Here is a 26,900-nt window from a genome sequence, read left to right as displayed (position 1 = left end):
CCAATTGAAGTATATTTTCAATGTCCATGGTCCAACTGAACCTGTTGAGATAGAAGGAGACAGGGATGTTTATTTTTTTGTACGATGCAACAGCGACAAGAACATACCTGGGACATCTCTATGCATTTCAAACACTGATAGAGAGGTATATGATGATGATACTGAGGTAAATTTTGAGTTAAATGATGATCGATATGATATTGCAGAAACAGAATTGTTTGATGAACCTGACATAGTTGGATTCAGCCGAAACATTGATGATCGTAACGAACCTCAGATAAATATATCAGAAGTTAACGCCAATGATCATACAACTGCCTAGGGAAATTTTTCTTCTGAGGGTAATGCTGGATTTGTCGGTTCTAATTCAATTGGTGCGTCACAAAGCTGTGGTAATATGATCTCACCTGTTGTACATGATGATTCATATGCTGTTTTGAAAGTCGGAGAAATATTTCCAGACAAAAAGAGCTTGTTTAAAAAGCTATGCATGCATGCGCTTCATTTGCACTTCGAATTCAAAGTGGCAAAATCGACAAAAACTCTTTTTGTTGTTCGATGCAAAGTAAGTGAATGCAAGTGGTGGCTTCGAGCAACAAGAGTTGAGGACACTTGTTTTTTCGTCATAAAGGTATATCGTGACGAACATTTGTCTTCTTCTTGTTTTGAATTTCGTGAAGCTCGTCAAGCAACAGGTTGGGTTGTGGGGGAATGCATTAAGTCTAAATATGAGGGGGTTAGTTGCATTTATAGACCAAATGACATTGTCAAGGATTTTCAGAGAGTGCATGGAGTTTCAATCACTTATGGGAAACCTTGGAGGGCTAGAGAAAGTGCCCTACATTCATTACATGGTACGCCAGAGCAATCTTTTGCTGAACTTCCCTCTTTTTTTCCACAATTGGAATCAAGCAATCCAGGAACGGTTACACATATTGAGTTGGATTCTATCAATCAATTCAAATACTGTTTCATGGCCATTGGACCATCATTAAGAGGTTTTCGTACTTGTATAAGACCTGTAATTTGTGTTGATGGAACTCATTTGAAAGGTAAGTATCTTGGAACATTATTTGTTGCCACATGTTTGGATGGAAACAACCAGGTTTATCCTTTGGCTTTTGGAGTAGGGGATTTAGAAAATGATGATACGTGGACATGGCTCTTTGAAAAATTGAATGGAGCTATTGGAAGCATGGATTCACTTGTTTTTATATCAGACAGGAATGCAAGTATTGAAAAAAGTATCCGGAGAGTTTTTCCAGAGGCCATACATGGTGTTTGCATGTATCACCTTGGTCAGAATTTGAAGTCCAAAAAGTTTAGTGATTCCATCATCCCTGTGTTCTACAAGGCAGCAAAGTAATACAATAAGGTGGAGTTTCACCATATCATGAATCAAATACGCAGATTCGATGCAGGTAATGTTTTCAAGTATTTAAGTGAAGCTGGTTTAGAGAAATGGTCTAGGGCTTATTTTCCTGGACAACGGTATAACATCATGACAACGAATATTGCTGAATGCTTAAATTGAATATTGAGCGATGCTCGAACCTTACCTATTACGAAGTTCATGGATCATCTGCAATCTTTATTACAACGATGGTTTCATGAGAGACGATCAATAGCTCTTGAAATGAAAGGTGAACTGACTGACTATTACGATAAAGTTGCAGAAGAAAGAAGGAATAGGTATTTAAAGTAATTTAATTCTCGTTGATAACCTTGAGAAATTTCGTTGGTGATTTGTTTATTTCGTTTAGAATTTAGTTATTTTGGTTGATAAAACTTTGAGAAATTTCGTTGATGATTTAAATATTTCATTTAGAATTTTCTTGTTCTAGTGGGTAAAATGTATCGTTGATAACTTTGATGATTTATATATTTCGTTGAGAATTTTGTTATTTTCGTTGACTAAATGTTTCGTTGATAACTATTTTTTTCTCGTTGACTACTATAATTTTATCGTTGATAATTAAAAATTTGAAAATTTTCAGGGCTAGGGCCATGACTGTGGAGCCTATTAGTATAAATACTTTTCTTGTTAAAGATGGTGATGATGGAGGACAAGTGGATTTGGCAAGCAAGACTTGCTCCTGCAGAGTTTTTGATATTGACCATATACCTTGCGTTCACGCTTTTGCAGCATGTAGAGTTAGAAAATTACAAATAATTTCATTGTGTTTGCAATATTATCGTACTGACAGCTGCTACTGGCTTACGCGGAACCAATCAACCCTGTTTTGAACACAGACACCAATGTTCTGACTGAGGAAGTGAGGGTTGTCTTTCCTCCAGAAACCAGGAGAAAAAGTGGACGACCAAAGAAACGTCGAATTCCATCATCCGGTGAGCAAATACAAAAAAGAAAATGCAGTCGTTGCAAACAAGATGGTCACAACCGTCAAACTTATAGTGATCCCATTTGTTTACACCCTAGCACGTCAGCACAATGAAAGTTATGATTGAACTTGGTCATTGGTTTTTATTTGTTAGGCTATCTCATGTTTCGTTGATAACTATTATGCGTAACGTTGATAACTCTAAATTTTTCCATTGGTTGTTATGTTATGGTCCATAGTTTTTCGTTGATAACTATTATTCGTATCGTTGATAACTCTAACTGTTTCCGTTGGTAGTTATGTTATGGTCCATCATTTTTCGTTGATAACTATTATTCGTATCGTTGATAACTCTAACTGTTTCCGTTGGTAGTTATGTTATGGTCCATAGTTTTTCGTTAATAAATATTATTCGTAACGTTGATAACTCTAACTGTTTCCGTTGGTAGTTATGTTACGGTCTATGGTTTTTCGTTGATAACTATTACTTATAACGTTTATCACTCAAACTGTCTTTGTTGGTAAATATAGAATATCATATATATATAAAAATGAAATAATTACAGTACAGTTGTATATATTAAATAAAGATAATATGTTAATGAAATAAAAATTACATTCCCATCATGCCCATTTTCCATGTCTCGACTGCAAATTTTTTCCTAATAAATCCCATGTCCTCAGGTTTCAAAATGGTCACGTCCTTATCGGCTGAGAGAATCTCTATGAATTTTATACAGAACATGCCGCAGTCCGAACTGAACGAACAAGCAAGCGAAATTAGATCAACTATTTATTAGAAGAATATTTATTAAAGGAATATAAAACCTTACCTATTTTGTTGTTGAGGAACTTCAGGTTGACGCTCTATGGTCCATGGAGATTCATTGTCGATGACGTTGGCCCGCTTCAGCATCTCGGGGATCAATGTTGCAATGGATTTCATTTCATTACTAAATGTCTCCTGTCTGGTGTGCTTGATAAGTGAATCATAACAAATGATCCTCTTTTCTTGAAGGTCTATCACACCAGCAGCCCAATGATCAGCAGTTATATTAATTGGGAAATAAACCCTATCCAAATTGGACCAAGAGACCATATTTTCCTTAGATCCGTCAACAAAATGCAGTAGAAGATCTTCACGGTCCCAATGTGAAGGCTCATTGTTCTCTTCGTGCAATTTGTAACGGATGTTGAGATATGTCTGGAAAAAAAATTATATTGAATTGTCAACGAAAAAATATTTATGTTATCAACGAAAGAGTGTATCTTATAAACGAAAAGTGTAATATAAATTCAACCTAAACATAGATAAAATCAACGAGAATTAAAATACTTACATGAAAAGGTGTATCCAAAATCGCACATTTTTGTCTGAAAATATCAGTATTATCAGACATTCTTTTACGAATGAACTCGAATGCAACATCAAGATGCTGCAGAACATAATTATATCATTATAAGAAATAAAGTAAGTTTATCAACCATAAACACCAAAACAAATACAGTTATCAACCAAATCTATATGCATATATCCACCTATAATTCATTCACGAATAACGACAACCATTGGATATCAACCTAAATAGAAGCAGTAGTCAACGTAAAAGTAATTCAGTTATAAACATAATTTAAAAACTTTCATTAACATAAAACCCTAAATGTATAAATTTCTATATCATTAACAGAAAAAGTAATGTACAAACTAAGAGTTATAAGTGCGTACCGTATCTAAAAGCCACTTGCTTTGGTCGATGATTGTATCAAACCAATCCTTTTTTGCATCAATTATTTTTAGATCAATTGTCTTATCATGATTGATGGGCTTCTTATAGAATTCATTCATTTCAACTTCCCACTCGTTCGGATAGTCTAAAATAGGATTGAACTCTGGGAGGATCTTTCTCTTCTTCTTGGAAGGGTCAGTATATGGTGACACTTGGTACGGACCCCTTTTCTTCAATCTTTTGCTCTGATACTGTTGACCTTTTGTTGCAAGCTTTGCCAACAAACGTAATTTATTGGCATCAGTATCATCCTCCTCATTAGCAATTGAACTACCCCCATCAACCATTTCAACATTCTCAGTTTCTTCAACTTAGGCATCAACCAGTTCATCAGGTTGATCAACCTCAACTTCAGAGATACCAACCATAAATTCATTGGTATCAACCTTATCTGAAGTAGTTGCAACCGTGTTGTCAACCATAAACATAAGGTTATCAACCTTAAGTTCACTGTTATCAACTTCAAACTGGTCATTATCAACTTTATCATCAACCTTGATATCAACACTGTAACCCTTCTCAATTGCTACAGAAGGATTATCAAGATGACGATCATCATCATCAACAATCTCATCGACATGGGGGGCAACATAAAATCTATTTGCATCATCATCATCATCGGTTGTTTCAGTTGGCAACTGGTCCACTTTCTCAATAATATCGCTAATAACTTTATCGAAAACTTCATTGGATTCAGTTGCCAAGTGATCTTCCCCCTCGATAATAGATGTTATATCACCTTTCTCCAGGTTCCCAATTTCAACCTGCTCAGCTCCAACTCCATCTTTATCATCATTTAAAAAAGGCTTCTTCTTCATTGAAGCCTTCTTTCTCCTGGAAATCAGCTCTTCCAAACCCACTTTTTTCTTCTTCTCCAACTCTTGTAACTCTGATATTTCTTTGGCTGCCTTCGGCATTAAACGTGAGCTCCTTCTCAGAGTATTTTTCTTTACATGCTTCCCCTTTTTTATCGCTCTCATCTTCACAATCTTCCTCTTAATCCCCACCTTTTCTTCCTTTTCCTCAACTTTATCATGTACAATTTTCTTTTCTTCTTCTTTTTTGCTCAACTTTTGAGCAGATTTTAGGCCCACAATCTCGTGCTCAATAGAACTGAGTCTCACCGAGATATCATTTATCTTCCTATCCAGTTTATTTTCTAATGCAGCAAGAGTATCCTTGACCAATCCCCTGATCAACGAACTCACAAGCAATCTTATCTCAAATGTATCATCTGACTTTTTAACTGAACTGACATCAGAGTCAGCTTCAGGGTTCTGAATGGGTTGCTTGACTTTCTTTGCCTTCTTTAACAAGACACCTACATTCCCTTCACAATTAAATGTGTAGTCTTGTTCACTTTCTGAGTGTGTGTTGACCATTTCAAAGACCATAACCTGAAGATGAAAAAATAATATAAATTAAAACATCTAAATTATATTATCAACGTAAATATATACAATACCAACGTAAAATTATACAATACCAACGTAAATATATACAATATCAACGTAAAATCTATACAATACCAACGTAAATATATACAATACCAACGTAAATATAACAATACCAACGTAAAATTCTCAATAACAAATAAAACATCTAAATTGTAAATCATCAAGCTAAACATTTTCATTATAAACCAGAAAAATATATTTACCTCATCCGCCTCCAATATATCGTTGACAGTCTTCGACTTTGGTGCCTTAGTTGATGACCATTTCAACATTCTAGGCAACAAATTCAGATCAACACAGTCTGCAAAACTTGCTGCAATACTGGGAATAACCTCATATACCCATAGTTGGAAAGCCCAAGGAAAGCCCAGTAGATTGTACCATTCATAATCATTCTGCTTGGCCTTAAATTTGTCGGACCTTCCAACAAGACAATTAGTCAGTGACTGTATTGTCTTCTTGTAGGACAAAGTCCCCCATGGGTACTTGTTGAACATATCAACATAATCAACCAGATTCAAGAAATCAACATCAATCAACAGCTTCACGTCTCTACCTAAGAGTACATACTCAACAAAATATACAAGTGCCAACTTAAAGACATCTTCTGGATCTTGGCACTGCATAAAAGTCCTTCGTAACTCTTGGCATGAAATATGATAGCTTCCATTGAAATACTTATTCTGCTAGCCCACCCTAGGTTCACCAGACTTCTCCATCTCTTTCAAATATAATGAGATGTCTGGTAGGGAGTGACAACTCAGTCCAGTTATGAGGTTAAATTCCCTTATTGAAAAACTTGAATGTACTTGCCGAAGGAGGAGTTGGTGTACAATCTGTGGAGCCCATTTAATGTTTTTTAGTTGTAAGAAAGCACCAAAACAGGTTCCCCTAAACAAAGTCAGCTGATCTTCGCTCAGCTTACTCTTGATATCGCTTATTGTTTCATATAACTTTGAAAAAGAAAGAACCTTGACACCAAATCTCTCATTGATGGGAATCTTGTACGCCATTTTATGTCAAATCTGCATGTATATGAAAGGTGTAAAATAAGTTTATCAAACATAAACACAAAACCAAAACAGTTATCAACTAAATATATATGTATTTATCAACGAAAAAAGTAATACAGTTCTCAACGAAAAAGTAATACAGTTCCCAACGAAAAAGTAATAAAGTTATCAACCTAAAAGTAATACAGTTATCAATGAAAAAGTAATAAAGTTATCAACCTAAAAGTAATATAGTTATCAACCTAAATAAAAGCAGTTATTAACGAAAAAGATACAAACTTTCATGAACAGTACAACACCTTTTTACGTTTACTGTAAAACTGATAACAACCAACATGCACGCCTTTACCAACGAAACCCAACACCCTATACCATATATGTTACACGCATGACTGTTTCACTAACATCTTCCAAAAATCTCATACATATGAACGAATATTCAAACAAAGATAACGTAAAATCAGCACAGTCAATCCATGAAATGAAACTAACCTTAGTCGCGTTTGTTGTTGTTGTTCGTTGGTAAAAAACCAGAAGAAATTCCAACAAAGTGGTATTCTCGAAAGAACGAAGAAGATGAAGGAAGAAGATGCAGATGTGAGAGAATTTTTTATCTTGCTCGTGTGTGAATAAACGAAGAAGAAGATGAAAGGACGGGTATTACGCAATTCGAGACGGTTACTGTTGGCTTTCAACATTTTGAACCGTGCAAGGGTAATTTTGTCTTTTCCTTTTTCAAAAGGGTTATATTTAAGTGTTTTGAAAAGAAGGGTTAGATTTAAAAATTCTTTATTACCGAGGGTTATTTTTCAAGAAAACCCACCCTTTTTTCATGGGAAATGACAGAGATGTCCTTCAACCGCCTAAAAACTTGTAAATTGAACAGTAACCATCTCATTATGCGGTTAACTGTCGTTTCATCTTCTCATTTTTCACACATGAGAGGTTTCCATTTTTTCTTTCATTTTCTTCGTCTTTCTGTGGCTACATACTACTTTGTTGTCATTTTCTACTGGTTTGTTACCCACAAACAACGAAAGCGACGAAGGTTAATCTCCTTTCATGGCTTTGGTTGAAGTTTTTTTTTTGAATTTTCATTGATATTGTCTTCTACTCCGTTAGTTTCTGAATAATGAGTTTACTGTTACACTTCGTTTATATATCTGAGAGTTTTAGAAGATGTTAGTGAAACAGTATTGCATGTAACATATATGTTAGGGTTTTGGGTTAAGTTGGTTACGTTGTCAAAGGTATGCATGTTGGCTGTTTTTCATTTTCTCATACATGTAGATATCATGATAATGTATGGTTATGGCTGCTGGATTCAAACGTAAACAACTTTTCTTATGTTTTTGTTGATTATGTGTTAGAAAGTGCAGTACTATTCGTGAAAGTTACAAAGTTTGTAACTTTTTCGTTGATAACTGTATTACTTTTAGGTTGATAAATGCATATATTTAAATTGATAACTTATAGTTTTAGTTGGTAACTGTATTAGTTTTTTGTTTATAGTCATTGTTTTCACGTTGATAAGCTTATCTTTAAAATTTTCGTTTATATTCAAAGTTCACATAAAATGGCTTACAAAATTCCTATCAACGAAAGAAATGCATAGAGATGTCCCAGGTATGCTCCTGTTGCTGTTGCATCATATAAAAAAAACGGACATCCCTATCACCTTCAATCTCAACAGGTTTAGTTGGACCGTAGACATTGAAAATATACTTCAATCGGATGTTATGTGTCCAACGATCAATATTGGTCAATTTGTACACCATATACAATAATTGGTCATACGAAATGTCATTGGGAATGATCATACCCTTACTCTTCCCACCTTTATATGCATAATTGAGTCCAACCTTTTCCCAAGATCCACAATAACGAACTAATATGCTAACCTCTTCCATTTTTGAATCACAAAATTAGTAAGTAGTCAACGAAAAAATTAAACAATTTAAAACGAAAAGTAACACAGTTATCAATCAAAACTTGCATGTGAAAAATTATAAACAAAAAATATGCAAGTTATCAACGAAACATGCACAAATTTATCAATGAAAAACTTGTACTGGTACGCTTAAGAAAAGTAAAACAGTTATCAACTAAAAAAGCTACCTGAGATAAACGAAAACAAATATATGTTCACAACGAAAATACAAACGTTTATCAACGAAATATTTTTACTAGTATAGATAGGACAAATATGGTATTTTCAACACCAAGTGTACTACACTAACGAAAACTAATCCCCAATCTATAAACCAAACAACGAACTAATATGATAACTATAATATTGCTAGTCTTCATTGATATTGGTTGCATTTTGCTCAACTTCTAAGACATCCTCTGCCATATATGCATTTGGCTCATCATCATTTGAATATTTATGGGTAACATAGACGTTCATACATTCGTATCCATTAACCGCTGCAATCATATCTCTTATATCGATGTTGTTCTTCAATATTCGAAGTTCGTGCTCTAAATCTTTGATACTTGGTACCTGGTAGTAGCACTTGTAATACCCTGCCCAGAAAAATAAACCTGAATCAAAATAAAGGTAATTAAGAATGAAAAAAATCTATAAATTAATTGAGGAATTTGATTGTGGAAGTGTCGGTTTAAAAATGGTGTGAATCGGACTTAAATCGGATCCAGAATCTAATCTAAACTGTATTAGAAAAACTAATTAACAGTCAAAATGGCATAATCGTAAATACATTACTGGTATGTTTGTAAATGAAACAGGCGGTGGGGGTATTTTCGAAACTTCATAATTGGGTGGCATTTGTGAAATTAAAGCTTGGTTATTTTGAAAATTTCTTAAAAGGGTGGGGGCAAAGATGGTAGTTTACTGTATTTAGAAAAATTAACAAAAAGACATGAAGAATTAAAAATTGCAAAAAGAACCCAAACTCATCTCTTCTCCTTCCACGCACAAACCACCGGCCAACCACCCAAAGCTTGCCGTCCGGACACCAAACTCGCCACCGATGGTCCCAAAAGAACCCCCAGGTCCCGAGCAGCAAAGCCCAACCCTTCTTGTCCGACGAAAAGCCGTAAAATGGTAGAAAAATCCTCTTGAAGTCGTGGAGGAGCCGCCACTTTCCACCATCGATCTGGTGAACTCCGGCGACGATCCGGCGTGTCGTTGGTAGCGAACAACTCACAAGACCATGGGCTACAATCCCCAACCCAGTTCCTGCCGAAACAACCCCCGGATGCCGGAGATTCGAGGTTGACCCGAAATGGGTCAATTTGACCCGGTTTTGACCCGCCTGGAATTTCATTTTCCAGCGATCCCGAAGTTCTATTCTAACTTGTTTTGTTGTTCTGAACATGTTGGCGATGTTTTTGGATCCATACGGGCAACGTTGGAGCATCCCAGAAATTACGTCATAAATACGAGTATACATACGTGCAGGTATAATACTGAGTATAGTTTTAATTAATTGGTGAATATAATATTAATTCAACATTTTATATAATCATGTTAATGGTAGTAAAATATATCATATTAGTTTATTGTTTTCTAGAATGTATTATTTATTTAAATAAGTTTACTCAACTTAGAATAGTTTACCTTTGAGTCGTCATACTAGTTTGTACGGTTGACGTTGGATCGCTGAATCACAATCATAATAATCACGACAATGATACGATCACAACCACACCCACGGTGGTGTCATTGGTAGTTGTCGAATGAATAGTATGAATAGTGACCGAGTTGGTGATCGGGTTGCATGCATGCAACTCAATAAAAAATGTTAGTGATATTTTGGTGATCTAGTCAAGGGTAATTTGGTAATATTGATAAAATGATAAAATGGTAATTTCATCTTCAAGAGTACAAGGATAATTTGGATTTGTACAAATTGTGATTGATTATTCACCAATATGAAACTGGTATATTGGTATAGGTGATCGAGGAGTTGGACTTGAGACTGTAGACGGTTAACTATTTTGTGTACCGCTATCGAGGTAGGGATTTCTTGCCCTTTTATTTCGAAACACTTTCAGGCCACCGAATTGCTTGAATGGTAAGCTTTGGTTTCCGTCTCGATCATTTCCGAGGGGAAACAAGCCTTGCATGCTTACCATTGTTTCCTTTATATAAATGCTACTCTGAAATGTTATTGTTGAATATTCATAGCCCTTGAAATGCTTGGTCATAAATCGGGCATTATGTGATTCTTCATGCATCATGATATATGAATGTTTCTGTATATATATATGTTGCACGAACGGCATGAATTTCAGGAATTTACATTAGATGCATGGTGGGTCCCGAGGATGGTCCCGAGCTCACGTTAGGTGTTGGATGTTATTTGGGGCACGTGCGTGGATGATGGATAGGAGCCTTGTGATGGTCCTAGTCCATAGGATTCCCGTAGCGGTATTTATTACTGTACGCTGGCTAGTTATTTGATGCTAGGCCAGGTGTGGCAGGCTGAGATATCATCATGGGGCCAGTTGTGAGTGGTTGCGACCACATGTGTGCCAACCTTCTCTCTAGTGGTTTGTGATTTACGATGTTGGATGACTGGTTTTGGTTGGATGCTAGAGAGAGAGGTAGTGCGGGTGGATTCTCGTCGGCTTATCGCCACAGGGCGGGAATCTGATTCGCCGGCTTGGGTGTCATTGGAGGTGGATATGGAGGTTCGGTTGGGTTGATCAGGTGCATTAGTTTTGCATTGCATATTGTTGCATCGGTTACTCGTCGTTACTTTTTCAGCCTTATTATTCTTTACTTGTGCTCTTTTGTTTTGTCCCTACTGAGCCTTCTGCGCTCACCCTATCTACTTTCCCTCTCCACAGGTGAGACAAAATCTAGTGCACAGGCTGCGGATCAGCAGGAGGACGCGTGACGGAGGTGGCCTGGACTTTTGTGTTTATTTGCCACGTGCGTGTGAACTTATATATATGTATGGTGTGATGTTGATATGTTTTAGTAGTTTATGTACATTGATGTATGGTGTTGATTTTGTTGGCCGGAAGTGGTGGCCGTAGGGTGTGTTTGATGATGATGATGGGATATGTGTTTAATGGTGGACCTACGGGTCGGTGGATGTTGATGATTTTAGAAGTGTTTTTGGTCTTTGTATGTGACCTGATTACAGGTGGGTTTCCTCAATTTATGGGGAGATGCTGCCGAAATTTTTGGTAAAGTTTATATGGTTTATATTGGTTTGGATGGAACACGTGTGATATACACGTGGTTATGTTTGGTGTGTTGGTTTTTGTGTATTTGTCTCTTCTTCACGCTTCGCGGATCGGGGCGTGACAGCACTCATCATATGTTTCATACCCTAAACCCTCAAGACATAATTCAATGTCAAACATGGACATCTGAGAAGGGTCACACTTCAATTCGTATATGAATCCTCCAACGTACTTCACACGAGGGGATACTCCTAGAAAGAATTGAAGAATTCCAGAATGGTGAAGTATAAATGTAAACTTTCAACCATTTTCGACTGGTCTAACCATCTTATTCATTATGTCTTCAATCTTACATTTTTTGACTGGTCGAACCATCTTTTGCGCGATGCATCTAGCCATGGTTAAAGTCTTCGGTCGAGAAACCCCCTTCATTGAAATCGTGATATTACCAACCCTATAAATGTTAAATTCTCAAACCTGCATATAAAATTTCTCAACCAAGCTCAACGAAAAAATTATACAATTTCAAACAAATATTACAACATTTATCAGCCAAAAAAATTGCCCGAGTTAAATGAAAACAAATGAAGTTTCCAACGAAAAATTTACCTGACATCAACGAAAACAAATATAGTTCTCAATGAAAAAACAGGCATTTATCAACGAAATATTTGTACTGGTATAGTTACTTATAAATATGGTAGTTTTCAACACCAAATGCACTACACTAACCTTAGTTTAGTGCTATCTTCCTTCTCAACTTAAAAGGCAAGCAAAAAATGAGCACAAAAGGTTGAACGGTAAAATCCAGCTTCGGTTAGGTATGAGACGAAGGATTGGAAATTTAGCGACGACGTTGAGCACTCATATGTTCAATGGAAACAAAGACGAAGCTTGCGTACCCGATTTTAGGCTTGTTTGCGTCCTGGGCGATATCGCTATGACAGCTTACGGAGCTTAGACATCGCGACACTTCAACCTTGAAGATTTGAGATTTGAGCTTGGGCATGTGGATTTCACTAGATCTGTGTTTGAGTTTGAAGGAAAGAGGTATAGATGAGGCGGTTTTACTGGGTTTGAGGGAGAGAGAGAATGGTTTCAATCTGGTTTTAGGGTTTTTTAGGAGGGAAATGGTTTCAGGGTTTCACAGAGAGAGGGAAGTGCATGAAAAGGCGTGAAAGGGCATCTGTGTCTTTTCCTTTGATGAAAGGGTCAGATTTAAATGTTTTGAAAAGAAGGGTTAAATTTAAAAAAATTTTATTTTCGGGGTTATTTCTCAAAAAAACCCTTGATAATTAGACCCTTTTATTATAGGAAAAGATGATGATACCCTTGTACCGCCAAAAAGCCTACAGTGTGAACAGTAACCATCTCGATATGCAGTTAAATGTCCTTTCATCATCATCTACTTCTTCTTCTTCACACTCGAGAGGTTTCCATCTTGTTTTTCTTCCTTCTGACAATATACTATTTTGTGCCATTTTCTACTGGTTTGTTATCCACGACCAACGATAGTGACCAAGGTTAGTTTCCTTTCATGGCTTCATACTACTGGTTTATGTTTTTTTTTGGAATTTTCGTTGATACTGTCTTTGCCTCCATCAGTTTCTGAATAATGGGTGTAGTGTTACACTTCGTTTATAAATCTAAGAGTTTTAGAAGATGTTAGTGAAACAATTTTAGTCTTACATGTTATATATATGTTAGGGTTTTAGGTTTCGTTGGTTACATTGTCAAAGGCATGCATGTGGGTTGTTTTTCGTTTTTTCCGTACATCTAGATGATAATGTACAGTACTACTGCATGCAAGTTTGTAACTTTTACGTTGATAACTGTATTATTTTTAGGTTTATAAATTCTTTTATTTAGGTTGATAACTCATGGTTTTCGTTGATAACTGTATTATTTTTAAGTTTATAAATGCATATATTTAAATTTATAACTTATAGGCAAATGAGCCATTGGTTGAGTGGCAATGGCATTGGTTGAGTGGCAATGACTTTGCATGTCCCTGACTGAGGTCATGGGTTCTAGTCTCACCTCCTCCGAATATTTACAAGGAGGTGTGCGGGCTTCGTCTGCCCCTACGTGGGCTTGATAGTCTGCCCCTGCGTGGGCTTGATTTGTGCCTCCTGCGTGGGGCCTTTTGACACCTGTACTTTCAGAGGCTTGATATGGTGGTGTGTCGTATATTGTGTTTGTACTTGTACTAAAAAAAAAAATTTATAACTTATAGGTTTAGTTATAATGCACAACCACACAATTAGGAAATCTGTTTGATAATACCAAAAGTACCCCACCAATAAAAGTTCGACATGTGACACATAAGTGACAGCTATGTCAAGACCAGTCAGCAACCGAAGTTCGTACTTCGGTATGACCGAAATAGCTACTTCGGTATGACCAAGAAGAGTTCAACTACAGCATTGAAGGCACTACTTCGGTCGTTCATCAGAGTAAGATGTCTGGACCGCGTGGTAGGAAGGTCATGACCGACCTTCCTAGTACATTCCTTCCTTCCAATGTTGTGAAAATGGTCGTCAAAAGCATGCCGATCACTCAAGTAGATACAACATAATTTAGCTTTTCAAAGCTTGACATAAATCAACATCAAACTGAGTTCAGTAGTTTGGTGGCTTGCTAATCTGTACACAATTGACAGGGAGGTACATTGGGAGTTGTCAACCCTCCAAAAATTTTCCGGCAGAATACGTCATGCATGTGTTAGTGTTCTTGCAATGGGTTTAGCTCGATGGAAGTCAGAGATAAACTATTGATATGGATTTAATTGAAAGCGCACAAATCGCACAAGTAATAAAGAGGTGAGTAAATTATCGTTTCCACAGGGATGTGTTCGGCCATACCTTACTAAGGTTAGATCTACCAAGGAAGAGTGCGAACAAGACACTAACTCCCAAGCAGAGTCCTGCTCCGCTTTGGAGAGGGATACATAGGGAATTTGCCCTCCAAAATCCTCTAGCAAACCAATGAGAGAGAGACTCTTACTACAACTCAAACTGCTCAGAGGTATGCATTCTAACTCCTGCACTCTGATTCGTCCAGTAGGGCCGGTCCTATTTTTGACATCATCACTGCTATAGCAAACAAAGCTGCCTTAGAATCTACCATCAAAAATGGCAGAAACGATATCTTTCAACACAGTAAAAATCAATATATTATAATAGCAAAAACGAAAATTCCAACTATCTTGAACTGCCTAAATATATGTTATTTATCTGAATAGCTGATGTTGTGAAAATGGTCGTCAAAAGCATGCCGATCACTCAAGTAGATACAACATAATTTGGCTTTTCAAAGCTTGACATAAATCAACATCAAACTGAGTTCAGTAGTTTGGTGGCTTGCTAATCTGTACACAATTGACAGGGAGGTACATTGGGAGTTGTCAACCCTCCAAAAATTTTCCGGTAGAATACGTCATGCATGTGTTAGTGTTCTTGCAATGGGTTCACAAAGAAAAAGGTAGCCACCACCACCTATAACAATCCAACTGCATATGTTGTTGATGTGAGTGATTTTGTTCAGCCTCGAGAGCCTCACAGACACAGTTCCTCATCCGGACGCCCTGAATTGAAGATTTTTTAGGACGATTTTTTCCAATCTTATGAACCAGAGAGACACAGTTGCTCCTCAATTTATAATACTCAATCTCTCTCTACACAAGGAAGTTCAATGCTAAGAAAAGAAAACTACTCTTTGCGATCCTATATTGATAAGTTTCCAGCTATACTGCATCCTTACATTAGGGACGTACAAGATGTAAAAGCTGATGGAAATTGCGGCTTTCGATCGATAGCTGTGTGTCTTGGTCATGGGGAAGACGATGGCCCAATGTCCGGTATAACTTGATGGCAGAGTTGGACGCATTTTGGAAAAAATATGTTGAAATACTTGGCGGTGAAGAGAGAGCATACAGTGTTAAACACTCACTGAACTTTTTTCGAGATGATGTCGCAGCACCATTTGAGCACTGGATGACAATGCTAGACATGGGTCTATTGATTGCTTATGCATACAATGTGATATTGCATGTTCTTCATCATGCAAAGAGTTGGACATATCTACCACTACGTACAGCTCCTCCACCACCCTATCAGCGCATTGCCATCGCTATAGGGCACGTATGTGGTAATCACTACGTCAAAGTTGGTGTGACAAGGGATTATCCAAAGCCTCTCATCACTCCTGAATGGGTTCACAGTAGGCATACTTACGCAACTACTGCATGGGCTACTTCGTATGCGGAACGATTCGATGCGTACATGCATTTATATGAATTCATCAAATCTTCCGAAACTTTTATTCATGTGCTTGAATAAATTATTGTCTGTCTTGAAAAATTATCAAATTAATAACATAAAATATATTTTATCTTTTATTTACAGAAAAATTAAAAAGGAAAATAATAAATCAATAAAAACCAAAAATATTAATCAAAATCAAAACATTTAAATTAATAAAAAATGGGTGAAAAAAATACAATTAAGAATGTGATCTTTTTCTTTAATATATATATATATATATATATATATGTTTAGTATATGTATAAACTATATATATATATATGTATGTAATATATATATATATGTGAGAGGGGGACATGATATGACATGAATTGAAATGACAGTCTAACATGGGGAAGGGGTTCAAAATAGGGAGGATTTAAATATCCAAATCCTTTTTTTACCCATGGGTTATTTTTAGTTAGAATGGTCTATTTGGTAATGATTTTCTCTCTCATGAAAGAGCTATTCCTCTTCTTTTGCACATTTATCTTCTTCTCTACATCTCTTATTCAGTGCATGTATCTCCCACACCGATTAAAAACTGAAAGCATCTCCTTGTCTCTGCTGCTTGCTTATCTTCTCCGTTGTGCACAATTCTATTTTAGGTTTTATTCTCTTCACGGGCCTCCTACTTGTAGGCCTTTTGTTTATCTTGTTATTGGGCTTCATGCCTTATAGTTATGTTTCTTATTTGGGTTCAACCCTTTGTTCTCCTTATTGGGTCATACATGTTTGGCCCAATACTAGTTTAATATGTTTTAGTCTTTTTCAACTGTACGACAAGTATGTACTTTGTCTTCCATATATGTCTGTCTTTGTAGCCGTTGTGAGACACTTTCTGAAATGAGATACTATTCCTTCTTCTTCCTTCTCTCAACTCGCTATCTGAACTCTTCTTCTTTCTCAATCTTTTGATCTTGCATACCTGCAAATACACAAAGATATTTTGTTAATTCAAAATATAATAAAAACTAATCTTACAAACCTACAGAAAATATACAAATAAAGAGATGAGAGAGAAGACGTACCAGAGAAGTGTGTTGAAGGAGACAGAAGACGAGAGGTCAGACAGCGTGACTTGGTGCGTGCATCTGTGACTCGGTGTTTCAATAACTCAAGTTCACGAATCTGCTTTTTGATTAGGGTTGTTGGGGTTTTCCCCTCACTTCAGTTATTGCTAACTCAATCAAACCTTAGATTCAAGCGGTGGAGAGATGAATGAAGCAATTAGAGAGATAGAAAAACGAAGCATTTGGTTTGGTAGAAGACAACTATCTTAATTTGGCAACCTGTTTTAGGTAATTGGTTCAAGTTTACTTAAGTACTATTTTGCGCTGATTCAATTGATTTGCACTGAATGTTTGTCCTGATATTTTTCTACTCTTCAATGGAAAGCGTTCGGATAAATTTCTCTTCGTTTGCTCTACCATCGATTTAACTTCGCTTGGCATATCATCGCCAATTGCTTATCTGTTCTACTTATTGATCTTTATTTCTCATAAGATGGCTTCACTTGAATATCTCTGATTCTCACAAATTGTTTACTTTCATATCGTAGCTTTCAGTGTCTCTCCACTTGATTTAGGCTAGACTACCAGATTCTTATCAAGTTTGGGCTTTATTTCCCCAATTTCTTCTTCATTTTTTCCCTGTAATTGTTAGGTAATTTTTATCTCTTTGTTTGGACATGTTTGATTCTCTTCTCTCTTTTTTCTCACACCACAAACCCTAAAAACCTCAATCTAAATGAGTTCAATATAACCACCAAACAAATCTAACACTCCAAAATCGATAAAAAAATATACAAATTCAAACTCATTTAAGAATATAATTTCAACACAAAACCCTAACCAGACATGAATCAGAGGAAAGAGAATATATATAAAATGGTGAGCAACATAGAGGAGTACCAAAACAAGCACCCGAGAGAGACTACTAGAGAAGGAAGGAGACAACCAAAGGAAATAAGTAGATCGAAGTTCGGGAGACCGTCGCTCTTGCATGCGTAGTCTATATATATAGTATTCGGTCATTCTGTTTGTGTAATTACCAACTTATCATCACCGGCCGATCGGTTTACCGACCATCGATTTTATCAACATTGACGGTATACTGACCATCAATTTTACCAACATGAACGGTAACATTAATGGTTACTTCTTGAGTTACTAAAGTAATCGGGTATGGTAACAATTTACCTTACTTAACCATTACCATACAAGCTTTGTTCACTTGACAATGAAATTTAACTGATGAAACCCAACTTGAGATAATTAGTAGTCGTTCTCAAATTCAGGCAATATTATCAAATCCGGTATAGACAAATCAAGATCAAGGGCATAACCTCTAGATATATGAATCGCGAGTGCTAACTGGAGGAAACAAAAAGAATTCGAGTTGAACAATCTAAAAAATAACATAAAACAACAAATGTTTCAACAACATATGTTCAAGTCAAAGATGAAAGACACTGATAAACCTTTGAAATGGACGACCAAGCACCACAAAGGCAAGATCGAAACACACCAAAACTTACTCATCTGATCATATACTCAACAAAATTGATTAGTACTGTATATTCAGACCATTCTCCAACAGAGGACAGAAAGTTCGTAAAGAGGATTAGAGCCACATTTCCTGTGATTTATTCAACATTGTACAGCTAAACAAACATGCATACTTATTCAATCTAGTCATCTACCAATAACTATAAAACATATATCAGGCATTTTGTGCTGCTACTGTACAGGAGAGCCTGCAAACGTCAATTCCGAGCCAACTCAACTATGCCTTCTCGATAAATGACTCACAATCAAGCGGTGAAAACTTTTCAACTACTCCATCTGGCCAGCTAATGCTGTGTCCTCATCCTCGGCATCTAACTCTTGCTCCACACCTTTGACCTGTTTATCAAGAGAGCTTTCATAAGTGAACCAAAACCAGAATAAAAGAGAAGCAAAGAGCGCCAGCGACTTGCAAATTCTATCAACAAATAACCAGAATGCAACCATAAAGCAAACAAAAAATCAAAGGTCACACATGCACATGAACACACACAAGAGCCCAAACGGCATAAGTGCACATGCACATAAGCACACAGAGTATTCCTCAGCAGTAGACTAATGTCCTGGAAACAAACAAGCTTTCAAGGCATTAGGTAGCACCAGAATGCTCACAGTTGATTATTCATTAAACAGGGGAATACTTTTTGACTTTCAAGGTTCAAAAAGCATAAAGCTTTTTATTATAAATGTTCCCTGCCATACCACTACTTTTAATGACGAATGCCCTGGAATTAATTAAAGAATACAAACATTTGCTGTCAACAAATGCAAAATATCTTACAATTGAAACCACTTTATTTGGAACAGAACATAAACCTTATTATATGCTTAAGTTAGATGAATTTGCAACAAATACTATTATCAAGTTTTTGCACTAATGAAGTCTCATCATATCATGTTACCAGCTCAATAAGAACATCCCAATATCAAATACAATCATTTTGAATCATTTTTTGGAAGCATATAAGCCTTCTCAAGTTACAACATTAAAAGCAAGTACCACCAGTTAACCTATAATTAATAAAGGTGGCATCTTTATTATCATAAACAACCAGGCAATGAGGCATGACATCATATCAGTGATGGACAAGAAAATCAAACACTTGGTATAAATTCTTATCATACAAAAAAAGAGAAGGAAACAAAAACTGACTGTTGCTTCACTGTGCAATACTGAAAAATGATGGAACACCGAAGTACAAAATTAGAGTCCAAACTATGACTACTGCTTGTTACCTCGGGTACATAATGCATGAGCATATTTTCAATGCCGGATTTCAAAGTGACAGATGAGCTCGGACAGCCACTGCAAGCTCCTTGCATTTTCAATTTGACTATTCCACTTTCTCTGAAGGAAGCAAACACAGGATTTTACAGCAGTAAAAAAAAAACACAAACATATCAAAAATATTCTGAAACTTTTACGAAACATAATACAATCAAAGCAAATGTAAAACCTACTCGTCAAATCCCCGATACTCAATATCCCCACCATCATCTTGTACTGCAGGTCGAATCCGAGTCTCCAACAGTTCTTTTATCATTGCAACAATTTCTGAGTCATCCTGCATTAGCAATCATTTAAAGCACTCGTATCTATTAGCTTTCTCAACAGTCAAATTAATTCAAAATCAATAAAAGAATTGGCAACCAATCCTCCTAAGTTTCAATGCCAATTGATTTGCTTCATATTCTTTTGGTTCTCGCGGTTTTTATTCAATGTATTTCATTAAGATGATAGGAAATAAAGATTAGGTGACAGATAAATACCAACAAAAAGGGTTAAAAATGATGAACCAGTACGGCTCACTCATCTTGCAATTTATGGTTTGCAACAGTTTGGAATATCCTCCAACTGGTGCAAGTCACACGACCAAGGTTGATGTAATCCAAACAGGGTTTAACACAAAAATGAGATTCAAATATACAGATTTTTCAGTATGAGAAAACTGGATTACAAGAACTCGAATAAAAATTTCAGAAAACTGAACAAAACAAGATGTTCGAGATTTACGAGCATCCAACAAGAACAGATAACACAGAGCATTCAAGATGATTCAACGTAAAACCTTAAATCTGAATTTGCAACTATTTATACTCGAGAAGCTTCCTCTCCACTAGTGGCCTCTGCTTCAAAATCAGGGGACAAGAACTTCCTCCAAATCCTTAATAACCTTGATTAACAAAACCAACTGAATAGCAGTCTTAACCAGTTATTAAAGACTTTTAAAAAGAGTATTTAAGACTAACTACTCCAGCTGCAGCTTGCCACATGCATCAAAACTCTATGAATACAACTAATAGAAGCAATCAGAATGACAGAGTTATGCTGGAATGGCACCATAAGCTGACTGCTTAAGCCTTCCACCAAAACAACCCGTATCAAGGAGAGGCGTTTGGACACCACATTTCTCAACAGAATTGGGCAGACTGATGATAGTGAAATACAGCTCAGTTCAGGGTTTAAAGGCCCATTTTCAACACTCTCCCTAGTTGCTCAAGAAAAGTTACTGTGGTGCATTTCATTGGCCTGAGAACAGAACTTAAAAAGTTACTCTGGCTTTCTAAGAATTCGCTCCTTTCAGTGGCTATCAAACGACTTTAGGCATATGCTCCCCAACTCAAACAGTATAAATGACATGAATCACACCAATTTGGCACCTGATCATGAACAGCCTTAGGCATTGCAAATCATCAATTACTAAAGGCATCGCAAATCATCAATTGCTAAGTACATAAGTGTAAGTATCCACTACTGAGATCTTAGAGTCAAAGAAATTGGCAAAAAACCCAGAATAACACAGATTCAACCAATTTGTCAACAAACAATTTCAACAATGTTCCATATGGAAAATCCAAGTTCAATTTTTATACGTAGAATGCTAAGGTTTAGAGACATACTTCCAGAATTGCTGTGTCCTTGGCTGCAGCTGACTCTGAGTCAAGGAAAAGTGGCTGCCCAGAAGAATAGAAGTCCATAATTGCTGCAAAAGCTTCAGGCTTGAGAAGATCCCAAGAAGCATCATCAGACTTTGTTATAGTTACAAAATCCAATCCAAAGAAGACTCGAGTGACACCTGTGTTAAAAGAAGCAGGATTAACCTTACCGTTTTCTTCATGATCAAAATAAGCGTGCTAATCCTAAAACTCTTATCCAAGAATAAAACTTTTCAAATATGAAAATAATCAGTAGATTTATGTGAGACAAAAGGAACTACCCATATACATGAGGAATATAAACTAAATGGTAAGAAAAAATCATGTAGACATCGTGCAAAGCGTCAACAAAGTTCAACTAGAATGAGCAAAATCAAAGTGTAGAAGAACAACCACTAAAAAGAGTGGGAAAAAGGAAGGATGGAGCACCACCAAAAACAATACATCCCTTGATGTCAAAACTCTTTAGATCATTGGCCCACCAAAGAAAACCATTTTTCAACCACAGATAGCACAGATTCCAATAATCCCTGGCCTGATGAACATCAGCTACTACTTCCAGACAAAACTTTTCTTTCTTAAGGACCTCAAGACTCAAGTCATAAAAGAGAGAAAAATATGAACTACAGCCTTCTCACCATTGATAAAAGAAATATTTACACTTTCCATCTCCATTACGTTTAAAAGACCATATGGTAACAACCAACTTTGTTCCCATCAAGGTGTTTACTATGAAGATACGAGAAAACTGTGATGTTCACAAGAAAAGGAAATTTTACTAGATACCATGTCGTTCTTGTAACAAACTAAATGCCTCTTTAACAAAGTAATAAAAATGTAAATTTTGTGCTCCCTGTAACTATTAGCATTGGATGTTTTCGAAAAATCCGCAGATTGGAATGATATGTAGCATTTTAAACCATAATTCAAATCATTTATAACTTCTCCCCATTTTCAATTAATTTCATATGATATGCTCAAGAATATGCATGATACATCATACTGTTTTTCCATGAGAATCACTATTACCCATCATACGTTTCATGTTGGGAAAATATGTAAACGAATTTTTTCTCCTATCTTCCATTTGTATATGTCCCTTTTTGGCTGAAAGTACTGCCTACAAATGATCTCTACTTTTTCCTCCCTTTTCAATTCCCAACTGCAAGAGCAAGCAATCTGAAGCTAAAATCATGAATTACAGGCCCATCTATCAATTGATATTTATCTAGTATCCCCTTAGACTTACCATAGCCTCTATTAATCTCTTTGTCATCACCATTCGCCACCATTGTGGCAGATATGCAGTTTAGAAGTGGCCATTGGTAATTAATTAGTACAGAATTGTGACTTGTTCCTTTATAACACATGGATTAAAAGAATGCACACACACACACACAACTTGTAGTATCATAAGGCATAAAATCAAAGCTTACCATCAATTCCATAGAGAGCCCTGGCCAAAGGAGAATTCATGGCTGAACGAGAATTTGGAAAATCAGCACTGCCAACTTCCATGACAGGCTTTCCCGGATAGAACATAAGTGATGAGGGATTTGGTGTGGATTGGGTTTGAATGAACATAGTTCTCCTCTGCCCTGCGCAGATCAGCAACATATAAAAAACCATTAAAACCCCTGAAATCAAACTTTCCAAACAAATTATTCCCACTATTTTCGTCTTTGGCTGCACTCACCTTTCAAATTAAAGAAAAACCAAAACATTTTCCCACTCCAATAAATTGAACTGCTAGAATAATTAAAAGAATTAACAAATAAACTTATAATTAACAAATAAACTTACATTAAGTACTGCAATTCTCAGAAAATAAATCCCATATAAATAAATTAAGTACCATCTTCTACAAATAATGGGAAAAAAGGGGAGAAATCTAATAGCCATGCTGCTCTCTTTGGTCACCCAAGGAAATGGTTTCTTTTCTAAACAAGAAACGAACCTACAACCCTAAAATTATCCAATTGAGGCAAAAAAAAACCAAAACCAGAATCAAATTCATTCTTTAGTTTGAAGAATCCATTTCCTTTTATAGCTTAATAATATTCATAAAGTATCCTAGCAACCAAAACGAAGGTAGCTATCAAAAAGGTCAAAAAAGACAAAGAAGAATCAACAACCACCTCCGAAATTGATCCATGGCTGAGGGTTCAAAGACGATCTTAACAAGCACCTCAAATCAAAGACACCAGTAGTCGTGTGTCGGCGATGAGAATTGGGTGATATTGAAGAAGCACAAATGGAACGGCGATATAGATATAGAGAACGATTGCAGTCTTGTTGGAGTCGGAGACGAAGAGCTCGACCCAACAACCTCGTAGCCCCTCTCATCGCTGCCTTGGTCTTCTTATTGCAAATCGTCCCCTTGGGAGCACGGAAGGGCTTACCCTGTTTTATATTAGGGCTTGGCATTGGGCCGGGCAGGGTCGGTTTGAAAATATCAAACCCAAACCCAGCCCAGGCCCAAACCCCGAGTAGAAATTAATAAAATTTATAAAAAGAATCTAAGTTATCAATTTTAGATAGGACATATTATACAATCAAAACCGAGGAACGTGATGTACCTCTATTCATAAGTCACGAAACAATTAAATTATTCACATCCAAATCAATTTCGATTGATTTCCAAAATCTTCACATAGGATCTTCTTCAAGCTCCTTTAAACCACCCTTTAGTCCACAAAATAGAAAGTCATTTTCTACATTAAATGTCAAAAGCAATACTAGAACTCCACCAAACACCTCTTATCATTCTGATATACGAGGAGTGGAAACATCTAGTACAATCCAAAAACCCTTCTATAATATCCAAACATCAGAGTCCAGTTCTCAATCAGAACAAAAGGATTCACCTCCAATGTCACCAACTTATTCTCAAATGGTAGATGACTCTGCCATTCCTGAGTTAAATGTCTTAGACAGTGACGTTGAATTCGTCATTGACAAAAAATTCGTCCAAAAAGAATTTTATTCTGACAAAAATACTTCAAAACGTGATTGGTTTGTTTCCAATTACAAAGGTCCAAAAAGAGATACAATCCAAAATCAATATTATACCTTCATGACAAACATGAGGATTCAATTGTTATTCTTTGACTGGTTCGAAATAACTTTCCTAGACAAAGGTAATGATTATCCCCAAACTATACCTTCGATTAAAATCACCGAAAAAACCCAAAACCAAAAGAGTAATGAAATTACTCCATCCACTTCAAACCTAGAGAAAAGTAGTATTACCCCAAACTTACCCTCAGTAAATACTACAGAAAACATTAACACCCAAGAGAGTTTTAATATTACTCCTTCAATCCCAATTTTTCCAATTTCTCCTTTACAGGATAAATTAAAAAACACTCAGGATCCTTCCTTACAACATGAAGAAAATCTTCCCTTAGATGAGGATGATCCTTCTTTAAACATAGAATGGTGGGATTCACTACTTCTAGACACTGAAACAACAAACAATAGTGTTCCAGAATACCCTTTATCTTTACCTTCGGTAAATATTACCGAAAGGACCCAAACTTGGCATGACATGACTTAGAACACTGTTGTTGAGTCTGAGCATCCGCCTTTAACCCAACTGAAGTTAGAATACAAGAATATCCCTATCGTTGCTACCCCTTTTAAATTAACAAGAACCGATAAGGAATTCAAAAACTTAATTGAACAAAACAATTTCACAAATAAACATCTATCCACAATAGGACAACAGTTGAATAGGATTGAGGACTATGTCCAAAAACCAATTATTCCTCCTAGTATGGATAAACCTGTTTTCAAACCCTATGAAATCCCTCCAAAATTAAGCAAAACCTTAAAACCAGGAAACAGTGATTTCGTAGAGGCCGTAGACAAAAAATTAAATCAACTTCAGTTCCCTTCCCTATAGATTCTGGATACTCCGGAACCATCTTCCAAACCGGCACTGCACAATCTCGAACAAACTAATGGTCACATTGACAGTTCAGATCTCGAGATAAACAAAATGATGTGGCAGTCACCACAAAAATTATATTATTCCAAAACTACTGCACCAGATCTTCTTTTAGAAGAAAACAAACAAATCAGATAAAATACAATGCCGACACAATCTATGAATGGAACATAGATGACATGTCTGATTACAATATCCTTAATCTTTTACAACAAATGACCATGGTAAGCAATGCTTACAAAACCAAAATGGATACCACGGATCAAGCGATTGCTAATTTGTTAGTCGCTGGCTTCACTGGTCAATTAAAAGGATGGTGGGATTACCATCTTACTTCATCCCAACAAAATGAAATCCTTAGTGCTGTCAAAACTGCTTCTGACGGTACTATCATCAAAAGTGAATTCGGTGAAGATATACAGGATGCTGTTGCGACCTTGATCTTCTCCATCTCAAAACACTTCTTAGGAGATCCCTCTAGCATTAGAGATAGGTCTTCTAAACTCTTAACAAACCTAAGATGCAAAAAACTTCATGATTTTAGGCAATACAAAGATACTTTTCTAACCAGAGTCATGATGCATCTTGACAACAATCAACCCTTCCGGAAAGAGAAGTTCTTAGCAGGACTTCCGATTCTTTTAGGCGACAAGGTTAGGGAAAAAATCAAATCAATCCACAATGATCAGATACCGTATGATCAACTGACATATGGTGATCTAGTTAGTCATATTCAAAAGGTAGGATTACAATTATGTTCCGATATTAAGTTACAAAAACAGTTAAAATTTGAACAAAATAAATTCAAAAACGAATTAGGATCTTTTCTGTAAACAATTCGGGTTTGAAGAGAACTGTTCAAAAGATAAAATTAAAAAGAAAAACATGATAATTATAGGTCAAATTATCAATCTAGGTCTTCCAGATTTAAGCGACTTGATTATTACAATAAACCGGATTTTAGGAAAAATAAAACATCTAGGACAGAAAAACCAAATTTCAATACAAAACCTGTTGTTTGTTTTAAATGTAACAAACCAGGACACTATGCAAAATATTGTCAAGTTACCCAACGTATTCATGAGCTCGAACTCGATGCTCCAATCTTAGCAAAATTAGAGTTACTACTCTTAAACACTAATGATGAAACATCCTCAGTCAGTAGTGATCCTGATAGTGAACTTCAATTTGAAGACTTGAGTTCTTCTTCTCCTGAATGCAATATGCTTTCTCGAGACCAGGGTTTCTCTCTTGATGTGGTCAATCACATTGATGACACTGAGATTAAATTAGCCTATTTAGAAAAATTAATTTTAGATAGACCAAACAAAGAAATAAAAGCACCAGTAGCTGTATACAATTTGAAAGACATTTT

General features: G+C 36.2%; 2 protein-coding genes across 2 annotated transcripts; one reads left to right on the top strand and one right to left on the bottom strand.

Annotated features, from left to right (window-relative positions):
- Nucleotides 1-397: 397 nt before the first annotated feature.
- Nucleotides 398-1,366, top strand: LOC120006007. The gene has a single exon (XM_038855883.1). It carries the CDS (start codon nucleotides 398-400, stop codon nucleotides 1,364-1,366), a length of 969 nt encoding a protein of 322 aa, XP_038711811.1.
- A 17,224-nt stretch (nucleotides 1,367-18,590) lies between these two features.
- On the bottom strand, nucleotides 18,591-23,956 carry LOC120004741 (nifU-like protein 4, mitochondrial). The gene is made up of 6 exons (XM_038854027.1): nucleotides 23,712-23,956; nucleotides 23,010-23,171; nucleotides 21,538-21,713; nucleotides 20,098-20,201; nucleotides 19,873-19,984; nucleotides 18,591-18,975 (listed from the first exon to the last, which is right to left on the bottom strand). Exons 1-6 carry the CDS (start codon nucleotides 23,917-23,919, stop codon nucleotides 18,907-18,909), a joined length of 831 nt encoding a protein of 276 aa, XP_038709955.1. The 5' UTR covers nucleotides 23,920-23,956; the 3' UTR covers nucleotides 18,591-18,906.
- Nucleotides 23,957-26,900: the final 2,944 nt, after the last annotated feature.

The sequence above is a fragment of the Tripterygium wilfordii genome, chromosome 9, assembly GCF_013401445.1.
Source record: "Tripterygium wilfordii isolate XIE 37 chromosome 9, ASM1340144v1, whole genome shotgun sequence".
Taxonomy (NCBI): Eukaryota; Viridiplantae; Streptophyta; class Magnoliopsida; order Celastrales; family Celastraceae; genus Tripterygium; species Tripterygium wilfordii.
This window is presented reverse-complemented; position numbering and strand designations above follow the sequence as displayed.